General features: G+C 41.5%; 1 protein-coding gene across 3 annotated transcripts in view; it reads right to left on the reverse strand.

The window, feature by feature from the left end:
* AP1M1 (adaptor related protein complex 1 subunit mu 1) overlaps positions 1-17,738 on the reverse strand; it is a 92,011-nt gene that overhangs the window by 53,591 nt on the left and 20,682 nt on the right. For all 3 annotated transcript variants that reach the window (XM_075612988.1, XM_075612989.1, XM_075612990.1), the window contains 6 exons: positions 16,200-16,267; positions 15,448-15,578; positions 14,144-14,291; positions 12,443-12,569; positions 11,333-11,475; positions 5,413-5,484 (listed from right to left, as the gene is read on the reverse strand). In XM_075612988.1, coding sequence (XP_075469103.1) covers positions 5,413-5,484; positions 11,333-11,475; positions 12,443-12,569; positions 14,144-14,291; positions 15,448-15,578; positions 16,200-16,267 — 689 coding nt within the window. The remainder of the gene's footprint in view (positions 1-5,412; positions 5,485-11,332; positions 11,476-12,442; positions 12,570-14,143; positions 14,292-15,447; positions 15,579-16,199; positions 16,268-17,738) is intronic.

The raw sequence follows: 17,738 nt of genomic DNA on the forward strand, positions 1-17,738 counted from the left end.
GTGGTCTATCATAAACCCCTGATCAAAGACTCCCCCACCCTGCTTGTGTATGCGAGCACAATGGAAAGCAGGACATGGGTACTTGATGTTAAGTGTGGTAATTCACACCTTGGGACAAAGGGGTTCCTGGCCAAGCCAGAATTTAAGACGCCAAGCTTGTGGGCGAGGGGCTAGGGAAATAAGCCCGATTAGAATAATATCCACCCAGTGGGCATGTATTACGGTACCCCTCAGGTGAGGTGGCAAGGAGAGATTGGGTGCAGGTAATTGTTCTCCAATGACCTGCACTCAATGATAAGGTATAGGACTGGAATTACATATAAACCAGTGTCAATCCTATACTCAGTTGTCTTCGTGTCTTTTCGTGATGTCTTCATCTGAACCTGTATTGTGGAAGGAATTGCCAATCCTGTATCCTGATTGCTTTCTTATCCAACCGTTAAGTGTCTATATTTCGCCTGTTATTTGTATATCTTGTGTGTTCACCTTCTTTAAGGAATAAACTATATTTATTATATCTACGTCGTGTTCAATTCAACGCAGATATTTTGGTGTGTATTATTATAACCTATCACTAGCTACCGTGACAGAAAAGATGGCGCTAAGTGAGCTTGCAACAATGTAAGTAATGGTATTATCACTATACAAAAGGAATGACGCCTGCTGCTGAGGTATATTGGAAGGGAGTCTTCAATTCCCATACGTATATAAAGAATAGATGACAGGAAAGTATATTTCAGCGCATGGGATCAATTTAAGGAGAGAACTTAATGTCTCAGAGGCCAAGGGATTCCAAATGAGATCTCACTCTAGATGTGTGTGGTACAAACAGTGATTTAATAAAATAAAACAAAGCAAAAACTTGATAAAACAATTATCCCAGCTGGGTGCAAAAAATTACACCAACACAAAAATGGATATTAAATTAAAAATAAAACATTCATCTTATACTAAGCTTCTAAAAGAACAGGCGCTTGTTACTCTGAAAAGCACCCCTTATGTACATACATTTGCATGCATATATATAACCATTTAAAATGTCTGCAATATTAGTGATGTCTGTGGTGAGCCTGTACTTCCTTCCTGGGGGAACAATGAAGACTATTAAATCCTCTTTGTAAACCCCTTAGGTGTAGCAGACAGAACCCAATGCAGATCACTAAATATTTGCCTCCAAGGAAAAAATCATATGAACATATTTTGTCAATGAAATCAATGAAGTCTAACTGATGGTATATAGCAGTAAAATTTGTTGGTGAAAAAAGTAGTACTACTGAGCTTCTTCGTTTAGAGCATGCTATAAAAATAAGAGATAAGTTGATGTAAGTGGTGGTAAGGATAGTCAATCTTTATATTTCTGTACTTGTAGTATATATGGCTGGGTAAGAGGGAAGAGGTAGGAGAGCAGTGGAAACACAGATCCCTTAAAGAGATATCTTGTACACTGTTTGCAGCTCTCACAGAGTGAAAGAATGGGCTACTGTGCATACACAGGTTAAGTATGTGCAGGTGTTAACCCTTCACCTGGAGTGTTGCTGGCTCTTCACACAAAACTTTCCACAGTTGTATTTGATCTCTCAGCAGAGATATTTTGGCTCCACTCACCTGGTGCAGGCTGCAGTTACCTGTACTATCTGTGAGATACTACAGGTGGGAGCAGTTCCTCTCTGCTCCTTGTTGCCTCCGGCTTAAACGAGTGGTTTGCTGCACATGTCCTTGGGGTACTGCGACCTACCAGCTGCTCCACTTCCTCCTCTGCTGCCGTCCAGTGCAGTTCTCCGTCCGCAAGTATCTTAACGGTCACGTGATGCGCCTCCAAAAAGGTGCTGCTAGCTTCGTGTCTCAGTGTTCTTGCGTCTTACATCTGCATACTCCACCTCACATCTCTTACTCCAGCTATCCCCCGTCGATCGTGTGATGTCCAATGTTAGGAGTGTTGGCGCCAACAAATTTTTTTTGAATAATAGTATCCTCTCTCACAGATATACCACTTCTTTGGCTGGTTGAAGGTTTCAAGTGTTTGTAAAGTTAACCCTACGCGTTTCTCCCGTCAAGGGCTTCATCAGGGGTTGTGTGACGAAGCCCTTATTAAATTACTGTTTGTACCACACACATCTAGAGTGAGATCTCATTTGGAATCCCCTGGATTCTGAGACATTAAGTGCTCTCCTTAAATTGATCCCATGCGCTGAAATATATTTTCCTGTCATCAGCCCGATAATCTGGATCACTGGTAGTCAACATGATACACCTCAATATATCCTGAGCCCCACATATTAAACACACACACACACACACACACACACACACACACACACACACACACACACACACACACACACACACACACACACACACCTGCTCCCTACAGTAACCTATATTCACATTTAGTGATCGATTATTTGAGGTAGTGGTCCGTGGCACCACGTATAGGGCAGACTGGCAGGCGCTGACAATGCGTCCAACTATTGATTTTTATTCGTCGTCGTTTTAATAATGTTCTGTGCCTACAGAGCACGAGGCTTGTCAGTTACGTATGCAGAAGCAATTTAGCTTTGAACCAGAAAACTGACCGATACCATCCTCGGCACTTGCTACCTGCTAGCTCCACACACATCCCCGCTATGAGCTGTCATGTCTGTGAGCTGAAGTTTCGTGCTATCAAACTGCTACAGTTGCGCATGAAACTAACAGGACACAAGTATATAAATACTCTAATTTATGCCACTATGGTTATGTGCACCATTGATTGAATACATTCGCCGCGGTCTGTCGCTTTCGCGCGTGATCTGGAACCAGAAGCAATTAATTTCTTCTGATAGACCAAATTACTGATCTACTGTGCAACTGCTAGTGGTAAACTTATCCGGTTGCTAATTTGGCTTTAAACTCACTCGCTGTTGTAAGCCATTCCCGGCACTTGTCAGCTGTTAGTTGTATATGCGTCCCCTTACAGTTGTCATACTGCCAAAGAGCTCAATGTTGTGTTACCAGATCACTACATCAGTAGATGATACAAGTATGCTAATTCTTATTATGTCTATATGCTCTAGCGACTGAATAGCAGCGCTGCGGTTCGTATCCTCGGCGCATGTACTAGCGATCAGAAGGAATAATCATCTGTAACAGACTATACTATTGATCTATTGTTATCCTTAACAGCTAATGGAACGTCCCTTAGCTCTGGTATATCTAGTGACCCGATGAACACTGGTGTGCCGACTGTACATCAGATACTTGATCCCTGAACAACATACCCAGGAGGTTAATATACATGGGGTAGTTGCAGCGGACATTTTTATTGTAGCACGAATCCCCGGGCCGTACCACCTGTATATATCTGTTTGGACTAATAGAATATTTACTGTATCAGGGTAGGGAACCATAGATACAGGAGTGGGAGGGCATCCTCTATATAGCTGCGTCCATCGGATCCCACAGACCGGTGATACCAGCATATGCTGATAGGGGGCGGATTCCACACATCCATGTGGCACTCAATCCCACCGCATGTGGTCTGGCCTTATAGGTCTGAATATCAGCTGACTCTAGATTACTACCCACCACCTATTAGGGTATTGTGGACGGGGCACTTAAACTATGGTTACTCTTATGGGAACTATAGCTATTGCTATATGTTGAATTACTTTCACGATGTGAAGCAGCAGGACTCATGAGACATCACTCTCCCGGTCCAGCAGGCTCTTATCCACTTTTATGTTGTGTTGGTTTATTGCGTCGTTATTGATTAGGAGCATTTTTTTTATACACATCGACTTTAATAAAATTATTTTATATTTGCTACATTTACCTACTAAAGAGTTGGAGGGCAGATTAGTCTGGGACCTTTTTTCTCCATGTGCCCAAAATTGTACCCAATATTTGAGGTTGTCGTATCAAGGATTTATACAGGGAAACAAATACCATGTTTAAAGTATTACAGCTCTGTACTCTTTCGACCTCCCACAGCTCCTGCTTCTGAAGGGCGACAATGTGGATTCTGTGTCGCACCTGCCTTTGACATCTCTGCACAGTAGTTTTTTTGCTGTTTGGAGGTGATGGAGGAGACTAGGAGTGACCATAGAAAATCAGCAATTGCAATTATTGTTGGGAGCCAGAATATGCAGTGTAGTTTAAGAGTATGCAGGATTATTTAATGCAGCTCTATCGCAGGGGTTTTTATTTCAGGTCACTGGCATGTGTGTCAATTAGAAGTTGTTACTTTGTATTTTGGATAAGATGTTAAAACCTTCATTTATGGGAGAACAGGGGAAAGAATCCCAAAGGATGCACTCACTGGGAATGGAACTCAAAATAAATAAATTTTAATGATATCAAAAACAAACAAATTTCTATTAAAACTATCAGGTATGTTTGCACTTAGTCAAAAAGTGAGACAGGTGCACAGAGCCAGATATGGTGCTGGTGTGCCACTTTCCCCTCAAGGAAAGGGGGGGGGTGTTTGTTTTTGGCCTTTGTGCAGCTCTGTTCAAATGGAGGGCAGGATATTAAGTGGGTGTGGCTGACGTTATAGTCGTAGTGATGCTGTAATCTGTTGCCTATTAGTAGTTTAGGCGTCTGATTCTGCTGCATGCAGGTCAGACAAGGTTACGAGAGCTCCCACTATTTTCCAGTTCCCTCGTGGGAAATAACACTGATCATAAAGGCCGCATTTAGACAGAGGCAGTTGGTCATATAACCCCTCATACCCCAGGACGTATCACTGGCAGAGTACCTGAAAACGCTGAGTAGTTTCCGCAGAAATCATTCACCAGGTGGTAACACAGATAGTGCTGTATCTAACTAGTGGGATCCGCATTTGGCCCACATCAAATTTAGCTAGAGTAGAAAATAGCACTCCACGCTGTGATTACAAACTGGTCATTTTTTGACTAAGTGCAAACATACCTGATGATAGTTTCCATACTTACCTGTGCAGATACCACTCTCCACTATTATCACCACCAGGTTCTCACTAACTAGCCTTTTGCCTGGATCACTAATACAGTGTTCATATCCGGGAATAGGCTTGTAGTTAGCACTCCATATCTCGCTGAGACAAACATGCGCTCCTTGTGTTAGGTTTTAATAGAAATTTGTTTGTTCTTGATATCATTAAAATTTATTTATTTTGAGTTCCATTCCCAGTGAGTGCATCCTTTGGGATTCTTTCCCGTTCTCCCATATACGCCTTTATCCCTGATAGCACCACTCCTGTCTCCACTCTCTTAGTCCAGTGGCTGAGCGGGGTAACTCCACCTCTCTCCCCCTTCCTCCAGTGACAAAACCTTCATTTACCCAGAAATATCAACCCAAATATTTTTTTTTTTAAAGAATATAACACTTAACGACCCAGGAAGTCTCCGAAATAAAATGTTTTAAGGGTACTATGGAGTGGTTAATGTAACTAACCTTTATCATGTACTCTATGCGGCTGTGGGAATGTTTTTCAATTACAGATTCAATCCAGATCAGAGGCTTCACCTGGAAAAAAAAACACACAAAAAACAACGGTTTAGGATTATTATTTAGGCAAAAATGCTTGTATTATACCAGCTAAGCCTTCGTGTCACAAAATAGTTCAGCATACAGATTTAGCATCTTCTATCAGCAGCCGCAGGACATGTGCAGGTAAACCGTGGACCAAGAGTCACGCGTCCACGGCACAGTGCTTGGCAGGGGGGGGGGGGGGAATCCTACTGGACCCCGCATCAGTCTGTAAGAGATGTGCAGTGAGTAGACAATCACTATATGCGCAACTCTACCGGCGATCGAGCGGCTTTTATTTTAATACCAGTATTGAAGCAGGAGGTCTCCTGAGCTGAGCCGCGTTCATTTCAGACTCAGGGACCCCCTGCTTCCCGAGTTAGACCCCAGTATGGGGTGCTGGTATCTCCGCCATGTTTAAATTCTTCTGCGTCACGTGGCCCACGTGACCCGGACTTTTAAATAATAGGGAGAGATACCGGGGCCTGTAACTCGGGAAGCAGGGGAGGCTGAAATTAATACTTCGTTATTAAAATAAAAGCAGCTTCATTACCTTAGCGGCTAGCCACTAAGGTAATGAACGGGTTAAACCAGAGAACCTGGTTTATTGGGGGTACAAGGGGGGGGGGTGAAGGGGTAGTTGCCACAGGATGGGTATTTAGGCCTTGCGGGAGAAGTTAACTACTGCATTACCTTAGTGGTTATTAACCGCTATGGCAATTAAGGGGTTAACCCCCCCCTCCCGCTACACACCCGGGAGGCCTAACCACCATCCCCGGAGACACTACCCGCACCCCCCCATGTCCTCTACCCATTGATTCTCATCGCTTGGATTGCCACAGTGGCAATGAAAGGCAACCTAAAAATTACAAAAAACCACCACAAAATAAAATACATTACAATGAAGTAAAATACAAACATTTGCCAAAAAATGCAATGATTGTCACTGTGTTTATTTATAACCTTAATGGGGCATAGATAAACACATTGCCAGTTAATGGGTATCCTAAAAAAATAAATAGACAAATAAAATACAAATTATTGTGTTTCTTACTTTTGCCAGAATGAAGATTCATCCTCCTCATCCAACTGAGGCACCAACTCTTGCCCCACGACGCAATAATCCTCATTACATAATGCAAAGAAGTCCATGATCCTCAGTTGCTTTCAGAGGAGGCCCCTGGTGAGCAGTACTTTCCTTCATCCTTTTCTTCTTTCTTCTCCAACAGGTGCAGGAGATGTTGATCCGACGAGTTCTTTGGGTCAAATGAGACGTGACAGGCCTTTATAAGGCTTGTGACGTCAAATTTGACTAACAAATGGTACATCACCAATCCATTTTTTTTACCGATGTGACTTCACCTTAAAGGGAAGGAAGCCAGCCAATTAGGTAGCATATGCTTCCTCACTTTAAAGCTGCAGACCAAGCAATATCCTACATTTTTTAACAACTCTGAATGAGTTTTTAAATTGTCTTATATAACAAGCCTTTTTGTTTCTATGGCAACCATTTACAAAGTCACATCCGCTTCCTCTTTTGAAACAGGTTCTGGCACACCCCTTTTTGAGCCCTACTCTCTCTCTAGCAGTGCACGAGCTCAATTATATCAAGTGACTGCCTGGTCACATGATCTTCCCCACAGAACGTTGTCATTAATATGCATATGCATTCAACTGACTGCAGAATACTCCTCTGCAGTAATTTAGTGAACCCCCGAGCCGAATCTTCGCAGATCGATCACTGGAGAACGGATCAGCAACTTGGCTAATTACTTATCATTGTGTGGATTGTATTGATGTACATAATAAAGGGGGGGGGAAAAAAAAAGTTGGCTTGGACTGCTGCTCTCAGATGACGTCACTTCAGAAAAAAAAAATTATGGAAGCCATCCCAATGACACAAAAAACAATGGAAGCCTATCGGATTGGTGGATATACCATGTGATGCCTTTCCTTTTTTGGCGTGATGTAACATCACCAAAAACAGAGGAACGCATGTGACCCGACTGGCCGGCTTCCCTCCTTTTTTGGTGATGTCACATCACTCAAAAAAGGAAAGGCAACATCTGGTACATCCTTCAATCAGATTGGTGGATGTACCATGTAATGGCTTCCATTTTTTTTTTAAGTGATGTCATCTAAAAGGGAGGGAAGCATATGCTACCTGATTGGCTGGCTTCCATCCCTTTAAGATGACGTCACATTAAAAAAAATAAAAAATACAAAAAATCGGATTGGTGGATGTACCATTTGTCAGTCAAATGTGACGTTACAGGCCTGAAGAAGCCCAAAGAAGCCGTCGGATCAACATCTCCTGTACTTGTTGAAGAAGAAAAGGATGAAAAGAAGAAAAGAAGGAAGAACTATTCACCACGGCCTCCTCTGCAAGCAACTGAGGATCATGGACTTCTTCGCATCATGCTGATGAGGATCTTTGCGTCGTGGGCAAAAGTTGGTGCCGCAGTTGGATGAATCTTCATACCGGCAAAGGTAAGAATCACATTGATTATATTTTATTTGTGTTTAATTTTTTATTTTTTTTTAGGATGGCCATTGACTGGCAATATGTTTATCAATCCCCATTGAAGGTATAAATAACCACTGTTACAATCGATTGGTTTATAGGCAAATATTTGTTTTTATTTAATTTTAATATATTTAATTTTATTGTTTTTAATTTTTAGGATGACCATTCATTGCCTTTGTGGCAATCCATGTCCATATTGTGGGCATGGTTTACCACAGTGCCGATCAATGGGCAGAAGGGGTGGGGGATAGGTAGTTGCCCCAGTGAGGGAGGTTAGGCCTCCCGGGTGGGTAGCATGGGGGGGTGGGGGAAAGAGTTACTGTTTAATTACCATAGGGGTTAAGGGGTTACAGGCCAGTCAAGTTTTTTATTTAACCGTCGGTGCCCACTGAAGATGAGGACATGGACGACCTTCACATTCTGACAGGGGTAAGTACAACTTTTATTTACAATATGCTGGCTCGATAACCACACTGGCAATCAATGTGTGTATTGAATAGTATTGGCTGTTGCATTGTATTTTAATGTTTATGTTTTATTGGGGGTAGAGGGGGTGGGTGACCCAGAGTGGGTAGTGAGAGGGGTTAACCCACCCCCTCTACCACCAATAAACCAGGTACTCTGGTTTACCCCTTCATTACCTTAGTGGCTAGCCGCTAAGGTAATGAAGCTGCTTTTATTTTAATAACAATAAGTGTTGAAGCAGGGGGTCTCCAGAGCTGAATCGCATTAATTTCACCCTCGGGGACCCCTTGCTTCCTGCGTTACAGGCCCCAGTATGGGGTGCCGGTATCTCTCTGCATTGTTTAAATGTCCCTGTCACGTGACGTGGCAGAATTTGGCGGAGATACCAGCACCCAATACTGCGGACCTGTAACCCGGAGAGCAGGGGGTCCCCGAGGCTGAAATTAATGGGGTTCAGCTCCGGAGACACCTTGCTTCAATATGTTATTAAAATAAAAGCCGCGCGATCGCCTGTTGGGCCGCGATTATAGTGCGTGTCGTCACGCGCGCTAAACATGCACTCGGCTGGAGGCTATTGTGAGGCAATCGGGAGGCGTGGCGTAGGCATCATGCAGCTGTTTCGCCCTCATTGGCTGAACTGCTCACGTGACGCGGCCGTCGCGTGAAAAAAAAAATTTGAATTGTATTTTCAAAATTTGCACGGTTGTTCTGCATGCTCGCACGCACTATGGGTGGCCTAATTTGTGTTCGCGGCGCGCGCACCTGCTCTATAATCGCGACGCAGGGAGAGTGACTGATTCAGTCTACACTTGCAGTCCGGTAGTATTCACACAGAGGTAGTCCTACTCAGAAGCAGGGACCCCCGCTGTGTTAATCCTGATGGGCCATTAGTCTGGTTGCAGGGATTCCATGAGCACTCGGGACAAAAACCGTCCCTGTGGAGGAATCTGCACTGACTGTGTGCGACCAACCATTACGATACATCAGCAGTTCTGTAAATCTGCCCCTAAATGTGTTCATACTTTGCCATGGCTAAAGAACAGTCCCACAAAGCAAGCAAACACAATTAACACATCTGAGTAAATGGCTTCCTGCAAAGGATTCAATCACCCTTACAGTAGCAATTTTAATGTCTTTGTATCAGGTAACAAATGATTGTCTCTTTTCTCCAGGTCTGTTGAAATCAAGCGTATCAGCGGCTTTTGTTTATCTGTTTGTTTGTAAAGTATTTATGATACCATTAGTCAAAGAAAAATGAAAAAGATAAAAAAAAAGAATATATATATATATATATTTATATTACATGTAGAGGTATCAGTACCGTGTTAGCCGAGCTTCAATAATCAAAAAATAAATAGATGATACTGTTCTGTGGCTAACGAAATGCTTTTATTTGTGCGAGCTTTCGAGATACACTGATCTCTTCTTCCGGCGATGTTGCTTCATTCATTGTAACATCGCCGGAAGAAGAGATCAGTGTAAGAAGAGATCAGTGTATCTCGAAAGCTCGCACAAATAAAAGCATTTCGTTAGCCACAGAACGGTATCATCTATTTATTTTTTGATTATATATATATATATATATATATATATATATATATATATATATATATATATATATATATATATATAAAAGAACAATTTACCTGTGGTTTTGAGGACTGAGTTGCTAACAATTGTTAAGAATATTTTTACAATGGAAATGCCTACTTATGTCTATTAAAAAAAAAATCAGCTACATTTGAGCTATGCAACACTTGGGTACTAGGAAGGACTAACTCAATCTGCACCACTATACAATTAAATGTAGACTCAATAATTTAACTGCAAACAATACTCAAACATAACACAAATGTTGCTTTCATTAAGAGCTAGTTAGAAAGTTATACTTGCGATTGCACCTACAATTTCAAAGTTCTGAACAGAGTTAAGAACTTAAACTTGTGGAAGATTTAACAAAGTATATAAAGAAGGAAAAGCTAAGCAAAGATTATATGTAGAGAGGAAATAAAATGGGCCATCTAAGGGCTGTTCTATAGTGCGTGCGCGTGTTTCGTTTAGATATTGCAGGTGGTGACGTGGGCGGCTGGGACGTGACAGCGTGCTCTGATTGGCCTGCGACTCGGCAGCAGCGCGAAAAAATAATTTATTATATTTTCTTTTGTCTGCTGCGCCACCGCAAACGGATGCCAAACACAGCCAACTATGATTGACACGCGCGCGCACACGGCGGAGGAATAGTGAGCACTATAGAACAAGACTATGAGATTAGTACTTTAAAGCAGCAACCGCTCCTCATGTCCACCAAAAATGATTGTTTTTGAACCTTTTATGAACTAGTGGTCCCCCAAGGTCTCAACTGCACAACTGCACAACTCACAGCTCTGCAATTCCAGAGATTCCAATTTTTTACATTTACTAGTACTTGCAAGAAACACAAAGATGGCTGCGGGGTGACCCTATCGGAAACTGCAATGTCATCTCCCGATTATGTCCCAGCTTTCTATTGGCCTCAAGAGAGGCTGACCAGTGGCTATACTGTTTCTACCAGACACAGATTGTAACTTAAAATATCCATCCTCTTCCACGCCCCACCCTCCACAATGCCCATGATCGCTCACCCCTTCCTCAAGTTCAAAACCCTGCAAACGTCACCCACCTCACCAATTGCCTCCTCTGTCCCCACTGACAGACCCATCCTCATGTCACAGGCAAGACTAAATCCAGAGACCTGACCCCCAACCCCTGCCCATTAACCAAGCAAGTTTTATTAACTAATGTGCAACCTGGATAAGGGGGCTATATAAATATTGTTATAAATAAATAATTACAAACGCACACTACAAAACTTACGTGTGTGTTTAAACGATATGACATGAGCTCAAACTCCCCATCAGGAGGGATGAAAGATATAGTCCTATCATTTTCAAATCTGGAGAGACGTACGCACTGGTGAAACTTGACATCTTCCAATTCTACGGACTTGCTTTTTCCACCTAGGAGGATTTAAAAATGGCAATGTCATCTCTTGGGGGAAGAGTTTCTCTGGGTATAGAGTACGTCATTAACCCCTACACACAGTTGGTATTAGATAAGTTTTTGCCACATTATATAGCTGTAGAAAGACTTACGGTTTGTCTTGCCAAGCTCACTCGCAGTCCCGCGACGTGACAATCATGACCCAGACGTATTAACGCTGCGGGGGGTGCAATCCAGGAGCATCGACCCACCCGCAGCGCTATCGAGAAGACACTGTCCCCAGCGCCGCGGCCGTTTGCTTATTTGCCCGCTCAGCTGGGTACAGTAAGTTTTGCTACGTATATGTGAAATAATAAATAAAAAATGCATAGGTTCATTTGCCTGCCCAAAACTAAACTCTTAAAAAGGGAGCTCCATGGGATGCCTTTAAAGCAGATTACCATTATTTTTTCTAGCTTTGTTTGATTTTCATTTAAAAAAGGCCCAAAGCTTGCAGTAAAGTGTTCATACTGTATGGCAACTTCTGCCATTTAATCCAACTTGCTCCACTCTCCATGCAGACGTCAGAAACTTAAGAGAATCAATCTTATTTTGACATTTTCTGATGAGACTTTTTGGCCAGGATTCACAACTCCAGTGCCAGATACTACAGCGTGACCCACGTTAAAAGTCATTGACTCGAATGGCAAATGGATGTGGTGCGATTTTAGATATTGGAGGTGCTAGTGATCTCCAGCTTCCGTCTTTTCCTGAGCTTTGCTTTAAGGCTCAATCTTTAGGAGAACTTTTGTTTTTTTTTGAAAATTCAAGGAGCAGGAAGGAAAAAAAAAAAAACCTGTTCAAACCAGACACCATGTCGCACAGCAAGACAAATTCCGTAAAAAAAATATTTTCATTTAAAATGAAGGGAAACTGCACCTTTAAAAGCAGAACGGCAAAAAAACACAACTTCAATGATCCGCATTGAAGAGAGAATATACTTACGTCCTGTATTTTCAAATAGAACTTTATCATTTAATCCAAGACGAAGTTCAGGCATTCCTGATAGAAACACTCTCATTTTGATGGATCCCACTATCTCACTGCGCAATACATTTCCATTCGCACTAACCTAGGAAGAAAGAAAGTGATATTTTTATTTGCAATTTAGAAATATTTTATAGAGATGCCTGTAGACCAGTGGTCAAAATAAGACAGAGGGCGATTTAGCCTAATTTACACTTATTTATGGGAAATAGGATACATTTGAGGATATATCAAGGTTATATACTCCTCTGCCCATCCTTACCAATCAGCTCTAATGTCTCACAATATCTGCTCAGCTCCTGCTTTCTGCTCAATGATGTCTTCTGTATGCAATGCCCTCTCCCGCCTGCAATCGCTCCCTTCCTGCCGCTCACCTCTGAAATTCCCTTCCACGCAAGATCCGCCCACAAGCTCCTCTCTCCAAGAACTCTCTCAAAACTCAGCTCTTTGGGAGAGGGAGTGGCTCAGTGAGTCAAAGACACTGACTGACAGAGTTTGAGGCAGGGGAACCTGATTCAATTCCCGGTGTCGGCTCCTTGTGACCTTTTTCAAGTCACTTTATCTCCCTGTGCCTCAGGCACCAAAAACAGATTGTAAACTCCACGGGGCAGGGACCCGTGTCTGCAAAATGTCTCTGTAAAGCGCTACGTATAACTAGCAGCACTATACAAAAACATATTATTATTTAATGAAGCATTTTAGTATCTACACTGTATTCGTCCCTTGCATACACTCACATAACCCATTACATATGCACTTGCTATAACACCCTTTTGTTTTCCCTATAAATTGTCCCTACATACTACAGTACTTTGATTTTAATGTCTTCGCAAAAAGGCCTCTTTCTTCCTTTATGTTTGAACAACTTCTAATGTCTTATATTATTTTGATACAAAAACCATACTGGATCAGCACTCAAAAAGTAAACCAAAGAAAATGAAGGACTTACGTTTAAAGAAGAAATTTGGTGAGATCAAAAGGAAAATATAAAAAAAAAAGCTGCAATACGGAACAAATCAGCACACACATGGAAAAGAAAAGTTAGAAGACACACACTGTTATATGTGCCCAATAGAGCAACGTTTCAAGGCCTCCCGGCCCCTACATCAGGCTTAAAAGAAATTTGGTGAGATCAAAGGGAAAACGCAAATCTTTAACTTACTTTGCTGCGCTGATCCAGTATGGATTTTGTATACATATTGCAGTGTAGATGCAGGGTCATAACATCTCAAGCTGAATTATAATAGACAGGGTGAGTGCTAGTATATATATTTTTTTATATTATTTTATTGTCCATTACTGCTGTGAAAAGCCCTGTACATGGATGACGCTATACAAATAAATATATTTACATACTTAACGACTGACCCACTAACTTGACAAACAATCCCCCTTTCAGAGGCTCCTAAGGAATTTCTCCCCAAAAAACAAAGCAGCCACATTTTTGCCATTAGCATGGTGAGATTTGTTTAAGGAAGCCAACTGGACTTTTAAATTCTTTACAAAAGGTTGTCTGATTTTGTTAGAAACAAAATGCAATCAGATCACAGAGGCAACCCCTTAAACAGATCATATCCATTAGTAAACTTTGGTCCAAGAAAGGGTTGCCCCATCAATATCATTATCATAACGTTACCATTTAAAGCAAAATCTATTTACCAGCAGGTTAACAGACTCTATAACATCCAGGAAAACTTCATTCTTCCTATATTTAATTCCTTCTGATCTCCAAGACACAGCATTGGTAACAGTGGCAGGTGGACGAGGGGCTCCAGTTTCTAATTTGTGTCCTTCTTGAGTGATGTATCTGTAACATACTACATTATTCTCAATAGTCTTGAATTAAAGGTAGCAGATACATGAAGCCACAAACCAATGATAGAGTGTCTATTCTGGTTCCATTTTTTTTTAAATGTACCGTGTTCACGGTCATAGCCCATTGCGTTTCAGGCCCCACTGGCAGAAAATAGATTAAATAGATTAAATATTTGCAGGACACACAATATGGAGTTTAATAACTAAAAGGCTGTTGATCATGTGAGAAATAAAAACCCTAACATATTAAACTTAAGTCTGCCAGCAAAATGAAAAAAAGCTTACATTTGCCAAAAATAAATATAAACCAATAATAAATAATATCCAGAGGAAGATGTTTTACGAAATGCGGAAGGCACCGCCATGAGACTTAGGACTGCACCAGGTAGACCATTTTCAACCCTCACGCTTTAGGCCTGGGACATAGTGTGTTTAAGCGCGCTGAGGCGCGCTCCTGCTCTGCCTCGCCTGCTGAAAATGGGGCTTTTTCCTGTCCTTGCAGGCGAGGCAGTGAGCGCGCTCTGGGGGCGGAGGCATGCCAGGAGGCAGAGCGGGAGGCGGGGCTAGTCCCCCGCTCCCATTGGACCGCTCCTCCGCTTCCCCGAGCGGCAAGTTTCAAACCTGCCTGTCTCGGCAAAGTTTCTCAGCCTCCACGCGCATCAGCGCGCATGCGGAGGGGGAAACTATAGCCTCGCTGTTGACAGATGCAGGGGCTTTGTGCATCTGCACAGCACGGCCCAGCCCGCCTCAGCGAGCTTAAAACTCACTATGTCCCAGGCCTTAGACTTCACTTTCACAAGCAGGCGCTGCTTCCGGAAGGGACGACCCTATTCCATTTGGAGGAAGCAGAGGGATGTTGTGTTCCTGGGCCCACATCGCTTGTTTTGTATTAACGCTTGTGAGTATCAGTGCGACCAATTGTGCTTTTATTAAGTAAAAACACCTGTTTTATGTTGTGCTCAACTTTTTCAGTGGAGAACCTGATGTCTCTCTCTATGGTCTGACTGAGGAGGTTTTAACCTCAATTTGCCTGCACATTTCAGTTTGAAGTTTATCACTCCAGTTTAATAACACCTTCCTAAGAACTAATACGCAGATCTGACAGTATCCAAATGAAAAAGGTTTAATAAAATAATGTGACTACTTACTCTTGTAAGATCTTGCTGTCCGTAGTTTGAGGATAGCCAAAATCCATTAATTCATCTAACAACTCATATATAATAACAAAGTTATCACGTATACTTTCTTCTTCTAATTCTTTGAAGTATTCAGAGAATACCTGAAAAAAAACATTTAATAATCGTGATTACAGAAATCAGAAAGAAATGTGAAACACTTTGCACCTGTCAAAGGAGCTTTTAGTCTGATTCTGATATAATTTGCAATTATGTTCTATTTTAAAACATATAGCACTGGATAAGATTAAAAAAAAAAAAATTATGAATAAATTTTTTTTTTATAAATATGTAAAAGTTCTTAAATTTAGCTCCCTAAAAGTATTTACTACAGTATTTATGTTAATTGATTGGTTTTGTAAGAAAAATGCAGTCCTAGTAGATTTTTTGGTTTGTCGCCAGTTCAAAATTAATGTTTTATTTTTTCATTGGGTCCTAGAAAAACATGCGCATCGTATATTATTCTAGTTATTTTCTTCGCCACTAACATTATAATTACTTCATTAAAAAGGCAACAATTGATAATTTACCTACAGATCCACAAAAAGTGGTCACACAAAAGACATAAGGTGAACATCCCAAATAATATGGTTATCAGGAAATAACATCTAAATAACGTGTTCTTTACTTTTAAAACGGACAGCACTCCGCTACATATAGCCTACTAAATGTACCACGGTCACTAGACCACGTTGGTCCTAAATGGGACAGCCCCAAATACTCACCTGGACCACTTTGTAAAGAAATGAGAATACCAAAGATACACAGGCATTCTTCTTAGAGGTTGCAACAACTAAACAAAGTGTTAAGGAAAACATATCTTTCAATGATCGGGCTTTATGTCTGGTAATGTAAAAGTGAGATGGACAGAGACAAAAACATACAGAAACTCCAGCGTTTTAGCGCATACGAAAATTAATCAAATAATCACTTGAAGTCTGTCAAAAGGATAAAGGATAAAGGTGTATTTACACCCTTCGTTGCCAGAAAGCGCTATGGAGGGATTTTCACAGTATCAATAATTTTAAAGGTAATGTATCTACAGTATACAACTATAACTAAACAATTCAGTCTTTGTTTGCACTGCTAGTGAGAAATAAAATTACATTGTTTAACAATGCAAAACTGGTAGGTTTTACATTTTTACTTTCCACGGTCAAATATTGTATTGTTTAAAAATCCATCACAGTTACTTGGTACTACAGGTGTTGTAGTAGATAGAGCAAAGAAGCACAGCCATCAACGAAGATCCAGATAGGAAAATAATTCATGGGCAACTCCAGAATAAAAGACAGGGTAATTTATTATGAAGACTCACAGGAGGATGAAAAACACAAACGCACCAAGGCATTTCGTCCCGTTGGTCCGTTTGTTTTTTATCCTCCTGTGAGTCTTCATAATAAATTACCCTGTCTTTTATTCTGGAATTGCCCATGAATTATTTTCCTATCTGGATCGTCGTTGATGGCTGTACTCCTTTGCTCTATCTACTACCAGTTACCTCTACTTCAGGATTGCACGCCTTGGAACACTATCTCTACAGGATCTTCATGATACCCCCAAGGGCAGGTAAGGGGCTATAGCCCTTATTACTATACCTTTGACCCTATATTGGGGATGTATATGTGCTAAGTGGGTGTGCATCACTGACCTTTTTATGCGGTAGTCTGGCAGACTGACCGCTAGATCTGTGTTTGCCCACCTATATACACCTATGGACTGTGTCTTTAAGGAAGACTTATAGTGTTCCTACTCTCTTATGGACTATGATTATATGTCTAGAGTGCACACACTACTATTGAGCACCACTTTTTCTCTCTACTTCAATTTGACTACAGGTGTTGTAAATGGTAATTAAATTCAAGGTGTAACATGACTGCAATGCAAATCTCAAACAGTGGAAGTGATTTTCCCTATGAGAAGGTTTAAAGATAGCAAGAGATATTTTTTTCTCTCTTTCTTGTAAAATTGAACCGGCATTTTGGACCACGTAAGCCAGTGGTTTTCAACCTTTTTTGGTTAAGGAGCCCTAGAATTATAATCTGAAATACTGGGAAACATCAACTCTCACACAGTCCCCTGTCCGTTTCGGTCGTCCCCATCCCCCAACAGTCCCTTTCTTTATATCTCCCCCTCCACTGCCCCCCAACCCTCCTCACACTTCCCGTCGACACACACACACACACACACTTCCCGTCGACACATACACACACACTTCCCGTCGACACATACACACACACTTCCCGTCGACACATACACACACA

The sequence above is a fragment of the Ascaphus truei genome, chromosome 8 (genome assembly GCF_040206685.1).
Source record: "Ascaphus truei isolate aAscTru1 chromosome 8, aAscTru1.hap1, whole genome shotgun sequence".
NCBI classification, from domain to species: domain Eukaryota; kingdom Metazoa; phylum Chordata; class Amphibia; order Anura; family Ascaphidae; genus Ascaphus; species Ascaphus truei.